This window comes from Juglans regia, chromosome 10 (genome assembly GCF_001411555.2).
Source record: "Juglans regia cultivar Chandler chromosome 10, Walnut 2.0, whole genome shotgun sequence".
NCBI classification, from domain to species: Eukaryota; Viridiplantae; Streptophyta; class Magnoliopsida; order Fagales; family Juglandaceae; genus Juglans; species Juglans regia.
In genome coordinates this window covers 35,839,283-35,857,090 of record NC_049910.1, presented here as the reverse complement: position 1 = coordinate 35,857,090, position 17,808 = coordinate 35,839,283, and the positions used below count along the sequence as shown (strand labels likewise).

The 17,808-nt window shown below is 31.4% G+C and overlaps 1 protein-coding gene across 1 annotated transcript; it reads right to left on the bottom strand.

Moving 5' to 3' along the window:
* Positions 1-1,464: 1,464 nt before the first annotated feature.
* LOC108989295 (transcription factor MYB30-like) lies at positions 1,465-3,596 on the bottom strand. The gene is made up of 3 exons (XM_018962855.2): positions 3,365-3,596; positions 3,098-3,227; positions 1,465-2,549 (listed from the first exon to the last, which is right to left on the bottom strand). Exons 1-3 carry the CDS (start codon positions 3,495-3,497, stop codon positions 1,958-1,960), a joined length of 855 nt encoding a protein of 284 aa, XP_018818400.1. The 5' UTR covers positions 3,498-3,596; the 3' UTR covers positions 1,465-1,957.
* Positions 3,597-17,808: the final 14,212 nt, after the last annotated feature.

The following is a 17,808-nucleotide window of genomic DNA, read 5'->3' as shown; positions in this document are numbered from 1 at the left end:
CTGCTACTTTTCAAGCAGCAGCCACAACTTTATCCTCAATTTCCCACAAAAACAACATTATCCCTTTCTTTCCTCAATGGTGACTCCAATTACTCAATATCTTTGTAGACCATGCTCCAAGTTGATGTGATTTGGGTTTTCTTTTTCTTTTTACATAACTATAAAAAAAAAAAAATATTTATGACAGATTAATTACGACGATAATAACTATTTACGACAAAATATTTATTTTTACAAAAAATAATTATTTTTATTGAAAATAACTGGTCATAAATTGTCCTAAGTGCCGGAATTTACACATAAGAGAAAGTTTATAAATTGACATGATTTATTATCGAAAATAAATAAAACTTTGCATATTGTAACGTATTGCATAAAATCTGGATAATTTATAAAATTATCTTTATTATAAAGTATCATTTCTCTTTGTTAAAAAGTTTTATATTTATTTTAAATTTAAAAAAAAATAAAAAGATGGTACAAAATGGTAAGTACGTACTGTTGTCATTTTCCCGATTCAAACATATGCACAAGGATGATTAAAGAAATTAAAATATGAAGAATCTTTTACACGTCACTACCAAAAGGATCAGTGGAGTTCGATCGATGATCTGTAGTACTCTCTGGCACAATTTACACAATATGCATCATTTTTTGCTGTCTTCTAAATATTAGTTTAAAGCAAACCATGCCAAAGAAAAGAACAACGTGTTTTATGTTTTTGTCCTGATCAGTACTTTTGATTTGAATAGGCATGAGAATGATCAGACACGAAAGTGAGTAGTACTTGATAAGTCTGAATCTGATCTGGAATCCACTGCTTATTGCTAACTATATATATATATATATATATATATATATATATATATATAATGCTCTAAGCTGTGAGTATATATATATATTCGAATATTCTGAGACTCAGAATCATTGATTTCACATGATGAATATATTGTTAAGGTATGTTTTATTATGAAGATGAATCTTCATAAAATGGTGAATTTAGTGATATTTAATGTACCACTACAAGAAAAAAGGGCCTATTACGGCGATTTCGTTTTTGTTGCAACTGAAATCACTTCAATAAGTCATTAATTGCGGTGATTTCAAACTTGCCAAATGCTTTTTAACAACTTTGTGGAATTTAAACATGTTGTTGACGCTAATCACCATCTTCACAATTGTTCTTGTCAAGCAATGATCATTAATGGTATTCATGAACATGATGGTTTAGGGAGTAGTACATGAGGGAAAGCATTGACATTATCACATGAATGTGAGATATATATTAAGATGAGAGGCCAGGAATGCATAGAGATGGTACGTTCGGGGATAAAGTTGAAGATTGTATGATATATCACTACAAGAAAACTGCTTATTTGTGGCTAGTTAATTTTAACAAAATGACTATTTACAACTAAAATAAATCTGTTTTGATCACAAATAATCTTTTTGCCACAATTAAATGGTCACAAAAGTTCATTTTTCTTGTAATAAATGTTACATTAGCACTTCCATCAATCCTTATAGGCTTAAAAATATCCAGCTGAAATGTATCCTTAGGAGTAAGTGCGCTGTGACGTTCCTCCGTGCATGGATCAATATCTTTTCTTTCGCCGATCGAGCATGATGTTTTAGTGTTCATCTTTTCTTGGTATTTCTCATTTCTTTACATAATTCAAGCAGCTAGAGGACAATGAATTGTCCACGTGCTATTACAACCACTGAAACGTACACAAGCAGACATCTTGGATTTCTGCTGATATTCTGTTTCATGTTGCTGTTTGACAACCAAGTCTGTAATGGTCCACAATAAATCCTTATAATTGGACAAGATCTGTTACGTTGGACATAATTCTTCTACTCCAAGGGTCAACAAACTGAACATCCATTTCCCACATGAAAAAATTCAAAAAAAGGATGAAAAATAAAATAAAATTACAACCAAACAAGACTTTGGTCAAAATTCTGGTAACTGTGGCAATTCCCCCGCCCTTGTGAAAAGGTTGAACCAAAAATCCATGTTATCGTGCATGTTTGAACCAAACGAATGGACAGGCTCCATTGACACTATTGGAGAAAATGGAATTTGAACTTCTTGATCAAGATGATCACCACCAACTGCAGCAGAAAAGTCATTCACCTCCCCCGAATCTTCTGTCCACAACACCTCTGACCAGAAATTCTCATCCATTTCCGGGAAGTTTCCAGGCGATTCGGCTTTCGGGTACCCACTGTTGTCGCTGTTATTGTCAGCCATGGTGATCGTGGATGACAAGTCACTTGAACATTCTTGCGGGGAGACTGCTCTATGTTCTAGGCTCTCAGATGCTGCATCATGACTTGGAAAATTCATGGGTTCTAGTTCATTAATTTTAGCCTCGTGAGAGTATTCGAATGTATTGGTGGGCGGAGCACTTCTTCTTTTGGTTGCTGTTGGGGTACTACTGTCTTGGGGTTGTTTGGCGAGCCTCTTTTTCAAGTGGGTGTGCCAAACATTTTTTATCTCATTGTCTGTTCGTCCTGGTAGCCTAGCTGCAATTGCCGACCATCTGAAAACAAACAAAGTAGAATCACGATCAGGATTTGTGCTCAGTTAACAATGTTATAATCCTGTTTTCCAGAAATTAAAAAATGCTTGAAATTGATTTTTGCCATTTTTATGTCATGACATCAGATATATGATTTGGGAGTATCTTTTTCGTAACACGTGATTTTCTGTAGAAGCACATGAAGGTGTCACAAGTAGGAATCTTTTCATGATCACCACATGTTTCATAAACCAAAATAAAAAATACCAAATTTCCCCAGAAAACAAGATCGAGAAAGAGAAAGAAAGGCTGTTAATGTGTGTTGCGTCCCCCAATTTCCATCTCTAGATGCTAAAAACAGTGGCTAGATGCTTGAAACTATTGAAGCTAGCAAGTGATCTGAATGCTTAAACAACAAACCATTGCTTCCATGCACCAAATTCAAGCTTAAATTCTATGATTTTGAGGTTAGAAAGTTTCTTTCCATGAACTACCTGAACCCAGAAAAAGAAAAAGGAAAAAAAAAAAACAGACAAAAAGTGGCCAGGGATTAATCTATGTACACCGACCTATTGCCTAACATTTCGTGTAAATTTATGATTGCATCCTCTTCTTCTCTGCTAAAGTTTCCTCTTTTGATGTCTGGCCTTAGGTAATTTGTCCACCGGAGCCTGCAACTCTTTCCACACCTCAGTAAACCTGGAAAAGAAAGCGAATTAAGGATTCAAAACTACTGCATGCATTAATTAATACGTTTCATATTGATTAGAAAAAGAACTAAGCTAGCTCCTAGATTAAAAAAAAAATCGTTTTGAAGCGGTCTGCAAATGACTTACCAGCTTGTTTTGGAAGTGCTCGCCAATTTCCATGGCCGTAAAGTTGAATGTAAGTGATCAGAATCTGATCTTCTTCAGGGGTCCAAGGACCTTTCTTCAACCCCATCTTCTCACAGCATGGAGCTCTCACCATTTTTTCTTTTTTTGTTGTGTTTTCAGAAAGTTAGGCGACTTCGTGATATCTGGCTACTGGCTAGATATTGCTTCAGTAAATGGGAACTCAAAGCTCAGCATTTTGGCGAGGCCATCAAGGGCTATATATATACACACACATCACGCCCGTGGGCCGGCAGTCGCTTAAAGCGTGCTGGTACGAAATAGTCCAAAGAGTACCACTCATTTTCAAAAAGGCATATCCTGCCCACAATTTCCAGGAAATCTCTCTCTCTCTCTTACACGTGGGTCAGCGTATGTCGCAATGTTATCGGCTGGATAGTCAAATGAAACGTGCGGATATTGTGGCTGGGAAGAGCAAGAGTACGTGTTCTAAGTTCATGAACTTTGAGTTCTACTGGTCTTAAAACAGCTAGCAGTTCACTCTTCCTTTGTTTTCACACGACTCCTTTTTATCTCTTTTTTTTTTTAATCATTATAATTTTTTTAAATTTTTACATAAAATAAAATAAACAATTCAATATTTTTAAATCTTAAAACAAATACAATATTTAAAATATATATTCTAACAATATTTTATTTTATTTTTAACTTTAATCTTATCTTATTTCATCTGTAAAAACAAACGAGAATAAATATCCCCCTGTTTTAAATAGATGAAATTGTACATTTTTTTACCTTTCATAATATTCTTATATATTATGCATCTGTGTATATATAGATATACATACACAAAGCAGAGATTTTTTCTAATTTCCTATCCGAAGCAGGAGAGATAGATCATGTACATTACATGGATTTTAGAACATATTCATTTTCAGATCAATTATTTTATGTATTTGGCAGTACATGTAATTAGTATAAGTACTTAAAGTGAAGGGGGGTCAAAGAAAGGGGCTAGTGCCTCTGGGTAGGCAAAAATAAATGATCTCGATCGATCGCTTTCAGGTCTGCAACGTGGGTAAAAAAATATTGTTTGCAATTAACGGGAAAAGAAAAATTGATTTCTTTTCTGGTTTCATGAGTTCATTCAAGAATTCATAAAGATTGAACATGCAAGTCAACAAGAGGTGACTTTTTATCTGCTTCTGAATGAAACGGTTGACATCTCTTTGAATATCTTTTTCATTCGAGTATTCCTATTTCAAAATTTTTGTACAGTGCAAAATCATTATTTTACTTAAAAGTTGAAGTTGATAGGAAAATATAAATTTAATTATTTATATTATATTCTTAACACTTTACCTTACGTGTAAATCAAACTTCTCTTCAATGAATAAGCACAATATGTTGAATATTTGATTAATTGGATGAGGTGTATAGTTAATGTTCGAACTAAGAACTTCTGTTCTGATATTATGTAAAATTATAATTTGTTCCAAAAGTTTAAGTTGATAAGAAGTAGATTTAATTTTTTGTATTATATTCTTAACAGACACAAACTAGAGCAAACTGTCTACAAACTAAGTAAATTGCTAGAATTTATGGCTCTAACTTCTCCATAAAATTGTCTACATGTTAAGATTCAAGTATCCCACACAGTTTATGTGCAAGGTTAACCATGTATATATTGTCTCTTGGACATCCACCCGAACCTTCAAATGTGAGTTTTACACAAGTGTTTGTATCATTTGGTATCAAAGCTAGGTACCACAATATCTGAGATGGGATTGGATGTAGCTAATTTATAGGATCAATTCAGTTGCCACTTTGTAATTGAGTTTTGAAAGGAGCGACCTAGAGGCCAGATTAGATTATTTTGATACTATGTATAGATATAGTAATAAGTCATTGAATATTGATAGGTGATTGATGCCGTCAAAAGAGAAAAATTTATCATCCCGTCAGTATATTCTAGATGGTCGTGAATGTCTATGACACTGCATGATGGTCTATAAACTCTTAGGCCACATTGCAAGCTGGTTTCAAGCACAAGTTCTTCTCAAGGGTTTGTCTCCCGACATCATGTAGAACATATCTGTCAATGTATAATTGTATACATTGTCGCTTCCTTATTAAGTTCAATGGTGAACTTTGAAATCCTGTTCTATATAGCATCATTGTTTGAAGTTTCCAGCAATGGACTGTATGATGATGAGAGTTGAGCTTTGAGCTCTGTTTATGTGTAGAATTTCAGGAAATGTAGTCACATCAAGTTCTAGAACTAAGAAATTAACCTTTATTTAAGCCACTAGAATGATGTATTAGTGGGAACAAAAGGCCAGTACTAGAACTTCATCATTAGTGGCTTCAGCACCACAAATTCTCCTTAATTACATTTTGTAACATTATGCAAGATTTTCAAATATGGTAGGATCGGGTAAAATAACATAAGTAGTGGTATACTTCAACGCCTTTGAATTGGGGCATATTATATGCCTTAAAACCATATTTATTTTATTTGATAGTTACCTAAAATCCATTGATGATTTCATTATGGGGAAGAAAGGTGCTGAATAATTAAGTAGCTAGTCAACTTACAAATATAATCAATTAAGAACAAAATCAAACGCTAAGACATTTGGACCTTAATTAAGCTTGGATTTCCTTGCTAATGATGTCACTAACTAGGTGAAAAGTTGTATAATCTTTTGTTTTTTTTTTTATTAAAAGCATGCTAGCTTAAATATTGATGTATAAAGAAATCGGTTCATTCCCAATCCTACATAAAAGTGCAATATATAAATGATATTTGCAGTCGTAAAGTGAGCAATTGCCGCGTAATCTATTTAAAAAAAATGAATAAAAATATAGGATCCACATAAAAAAAAAAATTAATTTTTTTAATAGTAGATACAATTATTTTTCAAAAGGATTGCACGGTACTTGCGCATTCCACAACTGTATCTAACATTACTCTAAATTATATATATATAAATATAGCACGATTATCAGGAATTAAGCTTTGAGTAATAATAAATACAATTTTAATTAGGAAGTACAACCTCACATACTCTCTTTAAAAAAATAATTTTTTTATAATGTATGTGAATTTCAAATTTATCAATATTTCTAAAAAACAGTGCATGTGATTTACACACTTTACGACTGCATATATTATTTGTCTTAAACTTTTAGGCTAATGAGTTTAATTCAATTTTTTTTTTATAATTTGTTATTGATTTTCGTCGATCGTTATATTTATGCAATATATATATATATATATATATATATATATGTGAGTTTAATTCAATTTACTGCTGTCTCCAATATTTCTTGGACTTAATTTAGAGTTTAATTCGGAGGCTATATATATATATGGCCAAATTGTATCATTAATTTGTATTCACTTATTTTATACTCAAATCTCTCACCCTGATAGATATAGAGCAATTGCAACTAGTAATTTCTTCAATTTGAATGAATATCAAACCCCTCATGATCATGATAACTTATTTATATTGGAAGATCAATGGTTCTAATCTAATACATTAACACATAAAGATCAGAAGTGAATAAGTGTAATTCAATTTTAATGCAATATTTAAAAATGTTGTCAAACAAGCAGCCAATCAATGAAGCAATTTGCATAAGAATAATTAAGACAACAATTTAGTTACGAAGTAGAAACTCAATTGAAGAACGTTTTCAAAATTTAAAATCACTCCAGGTATAAGATTTATTTTGTTAGTTTTTTTTTTAAATTCAAATTTTGAATTTTGAATTTTATGATTTTTAGTATATCAATAACTAACATATGGAAAATTAAATTTTTTATAATTTTTTCTTAAATACATTTAATATTTTTCATATATATATATATATACATACATATATGCTTTATCAAATTTCAACGTTGGGTATTGTTAAAAGCTTAATTAAAAGGAACTGAGACGTGATATATGTAGAAGATGCATGATCCAAGCATAGTAAGCAAGTCTTGACCTGCTTTGCTAGGGATCGATGGATGTAGCTAGGTCAGCTACATTAATTAATATAATAATTTTCTTTAAATAAAAGCTAGCTAGCCTGCCTTCCTTCCTTTTGAAGATTTTAGCATCAGTGGGTTTTTATCACCTTTTCAAACTAAAGTTAGTCAATCTACAAGAATCCATCACCTTTCCGACACTAAAGTTAAATTATTATTAATAAGGCCCCAGCTCAAGAAAGCACTTGACATTGCTTTTAATTACTACACTTAATAATATATATATATATATATATATATAGAGAGAGAGAGAGAGAGAGAGAGATCATGTATGTTTGAACGATGATCTTAATTTATTTAAGGCATGAAAACACTTTATGCACATCTATCGATCGTACCAATTAGGATTACATCCATGCAGAGATCATTAAGTAGTACTGTCTTATAATTATTTTCGAAAGGTAGAAATTAACCAAAAAAGAACTAAAAATGTGGATGAACTTTAATTTGCAGTACTGGCCTGTTTCAAATAATTATTTATTTGAGATATTATATGAACTAAGTCGTATATATGTTCCTCGATCAGGCCGTTTTGCTGGAACCCTTGTTGCAGTTGCTTCGGTACTGCAAATCTATATATATGTGATATATATAATATATAATCACATATATTTGTCGTATATATCTGAGATAGTGACTGGGGAGGATCTCTCGACACTAGAAGGAGTGTCACTGGTTTCACAGTGTTCATTGGAGATTCTCTTATAATATCCTAAAAATCGAAAAAACAATCAACTGTCAATCATTCTTATGCTGAATCTGAATATAAAGCCCTAGCTTTTACCACTTGCGAGCTTCAATGGCCGATCTACCTACTAGTTGATTTACACATCACTCATCCTCAAGTTGCTTTACTCTATACTGACAATAAACCTGCCTCTGGCATTGCTTCAAATCTTGTTCATCATGAAAGGACAAAGCACATCCAACTAGACTATCATTTTATTCGAGGGAAACTACAGGAAGGTCTCGTCAAAATCATCTACATCCCTTCCAAACATCAGATGGCCAATATACTGACTAAACTCCTTGGTTCTCTCAATTTCATCATCTTATCCACAAGATAAGATTGATTAACATCCATTCCCCTGAAGGGGGGGGAGGGGGGGTTGGAATATACAATCTCATATAGAAGCCTTAGGATTAAAGGCTCAAGAAGCCAAGCAAAAGAGATCCAAAGATGAGAAGAAATCTATTGTTGTTGAGATGGATTTTGTTAGACAGTTAAGTTAGTTGGAGTTTGATATATAGTCAGTTAAGTTAGTTGACCAGGCAGGTGGTAGTCATTGTATAGTGAAATTAGTTAGCTTAAACCACCATTATGTGTATAAATAGTGGCTTTGTATAGCTATTGTAATTCATTCAATCATTAATGAGAAATCACACTGATTCTCTCTCATAACTTCTTCTTTAACTCTCTAATTTCAAATTAGAGAATTTTACTTGTTTATTGATCAATTGTAACTGAAGTAATGCATGATGTTCCTAGTAAAGCTTTGCTGCATGTGTGTGTGTGTTGGGATAAGTTAGTTATCAAAAGTAAAATTTAAAGTATTGTAGCGGAAATAACAAAAGAAAATAATGACAATCACACACAAATATCAAGATTTAGTGGTTTGGTTCAATGTGAGCCTACGTCCATTTGTAGTGTCGATTTCAATGAATTCACTATCAACAAAGATGGAGTACATGAGATTTAATACAAAAATTCTTCTCAAACAATTCCACTCAAGAATCTCTCTCTCTCTCTCTCTCACTTTTCTCTCGTACGTCAGCCGCCTCTCAACCTCTCAAAATGAAAACTTAGTTCAATTACAAAATGCCGTTTTATTTATTTATACTGAAACGACGTTATCCTAGATTTCGAACATTGACTTGAATGAGTGTCGAGCAGTGCTTGAGCGAACATTAGAATTTGGCATCCCGCTCAAGTTGACTGTCAAGCGGGAGTCGAGTGAACTCTTGGGTTGAGGTTTCGCTTGAGCTGCAAAGACATCGCTCCAGTGACCAGACTGCAGAATCGCTTTTTCAATTAGATTCAAACCACCTCTCAACAATATATATATATATATATATATATATTTATATATGTATATATAAAAGACAAACAACCAAAACTAAAACTGCATGCATGCATGCAAGTTGTTGGATTTTATCATATAAAGATTATAAAGATCATTAACCGATCGATCGAGGTGATCATGCATGAACAATTCCAAATGCATGCATGTATAAATTCAACTCGAACTTGATATATAAATTGTCTGATAAATAAATAAATCTAAATAAAAGTTTAGATTTGTTTATTTTAACGAGCCAAATCCATATGTCGTGTATGTGTGTGTATATATATTTTACTTATTAATAATTAGTTACTTATTAGGATAATTTCACAAGATATATATATATATATATATATATATATATATATATAATATAAACAATCTTTCTCAGGATAAAAATTCATATAATATCGCTTCCTACAAATGCAAGATTAATTTTCAATTTAAATTTTATACATTCATATATATATATATATATATTATGTATACTAAATTAAATAATTATAATCTTAACCTAATGAAGTAACTAATTATTAATTATATATGAGCCTTCATATCGGTAATATAATAGTTATATTATTTCATATAAGAAAATAATAAATAATTAACTAAACCGTACGTTTATGAAAAATACGAATTTATTAAAACAATAAATAAAGTGTTTAGTGAACGTGAATATAAAATATAACAAAAGATAAACTCGAACGATCCATGTATACTTGATTAAAAATTAAATAAAACAAATTAGAAAATCCTCATCGGGATCTTATGCTTAATTAAGATGCATGCATGTCATGTGTATATATATATATATATATATATATATATATATATATATATATCATCACGTTGCTTTTCAGAACTTAAAAAAATATATATAGATTTTAGAGAAAGACAACAAAATAGCGATCCAAAGATGATGATAAAATATTTTTTATATTGCATCTCCGGCCCGGTGCCGACCTGATCAGTACGTACTAAACGACAATGACATGCCCGTAGCTTAAAGGATTAATTTATCCTATTTTTATTTTTCTTTAGGCACACATTTTAACGACTCTCTAATTAATTAGTGGTTTTGATCAACTTTCAAATTAATTGTTTATCAATTGCATTTAGTCACCAAAGCCACATGTTGATCTTGTAATCGATCGCAGTACTTTACCAATACACGTACAGTCTTATAAGGCGTGCATATCTTATAACTGTAAATATTATTTTTTCGAATTATATGTCTAGTCTATCAATACCGTGAAAATTATAACATTTTTCAATTCAATTGTCGAAGAAAAAAAAAGCTCCTAAAACTATATTAAATCCTACATTTATGCATTTTGTTTAGTTGGTGTTTTAAGTTGAAACGTAACATATTTACTTTACTTATGGCTGCTGACATAAGTCATACAAATCTGAGTTTTATCTCATAAAGTGAACAGAAATGATGCCTATAGGCTGTATTCTTGTTGTTTGAAAATGGATCTATATGTATGGCTGGCCTTGCACGCAATACCAACTACATCAATAACGACGAAACTTTGGCCTTAAAGGACTGCCAGTTAATTTCCTTTTTTTAATATAATATAATAGTTTCTTATTTTGGCAATTGAATATGCTCATTAAATGATTAAAAAATAATAGTTTTCAACTAAAGTGAGCTTGAAATTTGAAAATCTAATACTGAAAGTTATATATATATAGTCAATGAAATATATATAATATATATATATATATATATATGAATAATGGTATATATATTCGTGAAGTGTACAAGCGCAGTATAGTTATTTTGAAAAAGAATAGAGTCTATTATTAAAAAATTAATTTTCTTTTCATGTGAGTCCTGTATTTATTTATTTTTTTTAAATGATTGTGCAATACTTGCAAATTCACGACTACAACTATTATTTATATATATAAATCAGTTTTATTAAAACTCAATAATATCCCACACACATATGTTTATATATTGTTTATACTAGTTCAATTATATCACGTAATTAATGAGTTATATTGGAATATGAATACCTCTAGATTTTATGATGACCATAAGTCAGATTCTCCATCAAGTTGCAAAGGAGAAATGTACACTTCTAGCTTATATTTTATTATTATTTATTATCGTGAACCATAAAAAATCGAAGATCCAAATATTAATATTTTTTGCATTTTAAAATACTTAACAATATATTCTTACAAGAATATTTTGAATATATATATATATAGATAAAATTGGATCATATCATATGGTGTGAAAGAGTTTTGTCGATGATGATATATAATATTCAATATAAAACAGACTCCAACAACATTATATATATTTTCAAGGATTCCATCATTTTAGAAAGACTTGGATGCAAATATATAGTCCCAAAGTCTATGTTCAATATCATGACTTTTATTAATTGTGCTACAATGAGAATGATATATAATGCCCATGATTATCACCAGTAGTACTAGTACTACCATTGCAACTGGATACTCAAGTTGATCTAAAGTCTAATGACTTGGATCGATCGGCCGGTATACTTGAACAAACATGCATGTGTGTTTACGTATCAAAGTATATGATGGAAAGACAAAGGATCCATTCAAAGATGGTGTTTGTTTAAATGTCGGCCTGGTCATACCCTAATTATTAAGCACACTGATGATCATGATCTCATCATCTTGTAATTCTTTGGGTCAGCCCACTTTTGCTGTAAAAGTTTGTTAGGTCGCCTGCACTTTTATTATTCAAGAGTATTGTGCATTATGACTGATCATTTTCTATTCCACTCAAAAGTGCGCTCATGCATTGACCTGAAACTACTCTAAATGATGAACCCTCACCAGATCATTTTGAAGGAAGAGATCAAGTACTTTGGAGGTAATAAAACTTGGAGAGATAGAGCGGTGAGGCCGGAGACTAGCAATTAATCCTGCATTCTTTTCATCCATGTATTTATAATGAGTAATGCTACATATAATTATAGAATGCGTAAATACCGTACATTAGTCATTTTGAAAAAGAGTGGGGATCAATTATTAGAAAATTAATCTTTTTTCATCATATGAGTTTCGTATGTATTCACTTTTTTAAAAGTGATTGCACGACACTTGCATACTCACAACTGTAACAATCATTTCTCATTTATAATATTAAATATCATGAGTACAATTCAAACTTTAAACTAATTACTAATCGATCATTTTCTACGCGGTGTGCGGGAAATTTTTTTTATTTTTTATTTTGTTTATAGCCTAATAGAAATTGAAAAATGATGTTTTCTATTTTCAATTATTATTATTATTATTATTTTATCAATTCTCATTTAAAGCAAGATTAATGATGACGTATACCAAAAGCATGCATTAGCTAGCAAAGTTATTGCTTTAAAAGCTATATAAAAATGAAAGAATATAAACAATTATGAAAAGATGGGAAGTGCTACATTTATAAAAATATTTTATAAATATAAATTTATAAATTGATATGATTTTATATAATATATTAGATTCACTTTATAATAAAAATAATTTTATAATCTAACATATATATACCACGTCAATTATGAGTTAATTTTTGTGAGATTTTCTTGTAACTAAACATTTCTCATTAAAGATAAAAGAAGATGAAACATCTTTGATCTTGATCTTTAAAGTTTCATGAATTTTTGTATTATTGTAATTTTTTTGTGATATTCTAATATGTGATGACTTGGCTCAATCAAAGTAATTAAAACGATGACCTTGTTGTTTTGAAAACGTTGCAAGAAAAATAAAGTAAAATAAGAAATCAATCATACCATACAAAATTTACATAGTTCGACAAAGTGTCTAGGTCTATAGAACTATATCATGTAGAGGATCTTATTATCTTGAGGAATGGAAAAATACACTTTGGGGCGAAATACATTATTCTAGATGGTCATACTATTTATCAATTACATATTTATAAAGTTATACGGCGGAAACTCTAATTTCACAATTTCACAATTACTCGGTTATTCGCTCGAGCGACTTCTCCCATGAACGTCAAGTGAATTTTCTATTTGGCGATTCTTGAGTCACGAACTAGGCTAAAGATTTTTTTCATTAATAATCTACCAAAAAATCGTAATGAATTTTTGTCAGGTCGAGTTATCAAGTCGGACTCACAATAATTAATCAGGCTTCATAAATCCAACACTTGCTATATATGATTTTGTATTAATCACTCATACTTATGATATCTTTTCAAATTGAATTAAAGTGTAACTATTTTTTTATTTCACCTCTTTAATCCACGTTTATATGCTCTAAATGATTAATTTCCTTGGGTCGGCAGGAATATGATTAATTTCCCCTATGCTTTCTCATACTTGGCTAGAGGTCTGAACATCTTGATAAGGCTACTTTTTTACCCATTCCTAAAGATAAAAACGTTAGATATTATATATATATATATATATTTATTTATATATATATATGTAGAAGGTCTTCCGAAATTTTGGGCATAGAAAGTAATTTTCTTTTTCAGAGTTCCATGGGCTATACTGTATAGATTTTACATTTTTAGGACGTGCAAGCTCCACTGAAAAAATGTGGAGTCTACCATTCAAAACGTAATTTTTTTTCATGTGGGAATCTTAAATTTATCAACTTTTTTCAAAAAGAGTGCACGAGACTTGCACACCATCCTAGGACTATAAATATTATTTATCAATTAAGATTATTTCACTTGCAACTCCTTTGATCATCATATATGTTTAGAGAAATTATATATAAATTTTAAGAGTAATGTTACATACAGTTGTAGATTGAGCAAGCGTCGCGTAATCACTTTAAAAATGAATGAAGTCTATTATTAAAAAATTAATTTTTTTCATGTAGATTCCATATTTACTTATTTATTTCAAAGAGATTATGCAATGCTTGCACACTCCACGACTGTAAATATCGTTTCTCAAATTTCAATGATGCCAATTAGCAATTTATAGCCTTTTCACTTTTAACAAATTAGTTTGTGGTGTATAATTAAAAATCAAGTTGCTCAAGTAAAACTGATCTGCAGATCAAAATAAAATGAGTCCTTCTATATAGCATCCACTGTAGTGGTGCACACAATGCACACTACGTGGATGCAGCTTGATTTATTTATTTTTTAAATCAAAACGCACGATACAATTTGAAAATTGTATGTAATTTTCATCCCATTTGAATTCATGCCGCGAAACCCCTGCTCCATCGCAACTCACGTCTGCTTTCACAACCCAGCACTTCCCGACGACACCGTCTCTCTCGTCGGTGCCACCGAGCGGAACTCCTCCGTCTGCCCAGTGCCTCCACTGTCCCGCGAGCTCTTTGAACGGAGGAAACAAGATTTGAATCCCGCAAACCCCCCTTCCTCGCCACGAACCCGCGTCCGTTGGCTTCTGCTTGCCAGCGCCACCTCGCGATGGCATCTCTTTGTTTAGGGCCAACTCGCAACACTTAATGCCCAGCGCCGCCACTCCCTGCGAGTTGATTGAACGGACCAAACCAACACGGGACCGAGTGCTCTGTTTCGCCAAATGGTTTGATAGGTAAATATTGTACTACCATTTTCCCGTCCATACATGCTATGTTCTTCATGTGTACAACGAGATATGATTTTTGTGTTTTCTGAGATGGGTATGCTTAGGGCATGGAGAAATGTTCAGAAAATTAGGGTCCTTAACTGCTCTATTCTCTCTGTCTTTCTCTCACCCTGAAACAGAGGAATCAGAGTCACCTAGAGAAGATTTTAATGTCGCACCACCAGCTTTGAAAACGCCCTCCCCCTTCTCCCTCTTTTTTCAAGACTGTCCCTGGTCAGACAATTTGTTTGCTCTGTGTTTGCTTGGAAGAACCATCGATGCCCTTGTAATTCACTCACCACATTTTAGCTGCCTCTGTTTCCCAGATTTCCTCTCAAACCCTTTTTTTTTTTCAATTTATTTCCATTCTTGTGTTCTTCTGCTTGTTCCATTTGAGTTGAAGCTATGAGTAAAGAAGATTTTGTGAAGATCCAATTACTCTTCCACTCGGTCATTGTACCATTTTCTCTACTTTCTTATTCTTTTTCTTCAAGGGCATTACTTGTTTTTATTGACACTACTTGCACTTTAGGGAGAACAACCGCATTGTGGATTCCCAGAAAAGAACTTCTCAATGAATGTGGAGAAATTGGCTAGAAAGGTTGGCTCACTCATTTATGTTATTGTCAATTGGTTTTCTCTTTATGTAGTTAATTATGTCCCTATTTCTTTGATGAGCCCATTCTTTATTATCAAGCTGAATATAATAATCTGCCATGATGAATCAGGGTTATCGAGTTCTTGTTGTTGAGTAGACAGAAACCCCTGAATAGCTAGAAGAGCTTTGTCGCAAAGAAAAAGGTTCCAAGGATAAGGTCTGTTTGCTTGAAGACTCGAGGACAATGATAACTTTCCACCTTCGTTAGAGCATTCTCATTGGCTTGGCCAAAATTGAAGAATGTCTAAAATTTAAATAACTTGTGTCAAAAAGACCCCACATTGGATTGGGCATCTCCAAAATAATTTGGATTTCTGCTACAGTGATTGGCCAAATATGAAGAACCAAAATTGATTCACCAAACATTAAAATACTAATTTCTCACTCCAAGCAAACAAATTAAATTAATTAGAATATAATTAACATTTAATATTTAGAATATAATTATTATTAACATTTAATAATACTTTTTTAATATTAATTTAATTAAAATATAATTATTATTAACATTTAATAATACTTTTTTTAATAATAATTTAACTAGAATATAATTATTATTACCATTTAATAAAACTTTTTTTAATATTAATTTAACTAGAATATAATTATTATTAACATTTAATAATAATTTTGTTAATATTAATTTAACTAGAATATAATTATTATTAACATTTAATTAGTAGAACTATAAAATGTGATAAAAATAAATTTAATTAATTAATTATTAAAATAATAATATTTTAGTATTATATAGAATGTGAATGGCTAATCCAATGTGGAGATTGAATTTAAATGGAATAGGCAAATGTAAAAAAGTGTGATATTGGTTAAATTTTGAAGATGTATTTGCCCAAGCCAATGAGAATGCTCTTAGTAGTCATTCTTTTCCTTAAATTGATTACTGAGTAGGTATAGAAATATATACATGCATATACATTTGTAATATATTGATAGGTAAGTTTGTTATATACGATGAGTCAAAATCTGATTCCTATAGGTCTAATTGTCTAGTCAAGTCTAGCAAATTCCAGTTGAAAGATATCAGTTAAATAATTTCTTTGGTGATTTTTTTTAACTAAGCATGTTTCTCTCTTTGCCAGTTTGTGGATGATAAGGAGTGCAGTGCCTTGTGTTGTCTCTTGTCTGAGTTAAGGCCTGTGGGAATTGTAAAACCTGCAAAACAGCTCAGCACTGAAACAGAAAGAGTACTGCTGAGACACCAAGAAATCCTTTAGTGAATGAGTTAGATCCACTCTTGGAATTCTGGGATGTTGAGAAGACTTTGCATGAAGTTAAAGATATCTACAGCCGCATTGTGCAACAATCAGTTTCTGGATCTCTAAATGATAGCAAATGTTGTTTCAAAATTTATTATTCAAACTTTATGGACTTCCTAAACAGAATAGAATCTGGATTGTTTGGTAGCTTTCATTACAAGTTCAGTGTCATACAATGATTTTGATATATACTTTTGCTTTTTAGGGAATTAATCTAGCTTGTGCAATTGAATTTTGAAAAGCATTGTCGTTACAATTTTTTGTGAAGCATCTTAGAGCAGTATCATGTTGAATAAGATGGTGTGGTTGTAGGACCTACGTTATAGAAAATGTCATTTCAAATCCAACCCGATTGCTTTCAGAATCTCACCTGTAAATTGGAGTCACCGACCTTTTTTTTTTTTTTTTTTATATAAATTATATTTGAGAAACAACTTCAGTCTTAATTGTTTATGCGTGGATTGGAAGGACTGGCGTTGTAACGCCCCGATCCTGCACGGGTCGGAGAGTTACTTCCTAGTACTTAAACTCACATTTCAATAATATAAAAATATACTCCAAATTTCCAATATCATTTAGAAAATTCGATTCAATCTAATTTCCTCAATATAGCCAATTTTTCAAAATGCCAAGTCATTACAACACCATAAAATTTCTTAATAAAATACGACAATACTCATAAAAACTTCCTATACTTGAACCACTACGCTTAAAACATCTCACCCAATGTCTCATAACCTTGATCCTTAGCTGAACCATCATAATATCTGAAAAATATTGTGGAGATAAGGGGTGAATTATCAACAACTCAGTAAGCAGAGAGCATAT

Bases quoted from the DNA above. Each gene is read 5' to 3' on its own strand.
- LOC108989295 (XM_018962855.2), bottom strand. From the start codon at position 3,497: ATGGTGAGAGCTCCATGCTGTGAGAAGATGGGGTTGAAGAAAGGTCCT. The intron at 3,228-3,364 runs GTAAGTCATTTG...TTTCTTTTCCAG, and splicing joins AGCACTTCCAAAACAAGCTG to GTTTACTGAGGTGTGGAAAG. The intron at 2,550-3,097 runs GTCGGTGTACAT...GTTTGTTTTCAG, and splicing joins CACGAAATGTTAGGCAATAG to ATGGTCGGCAATTGCAGCTA.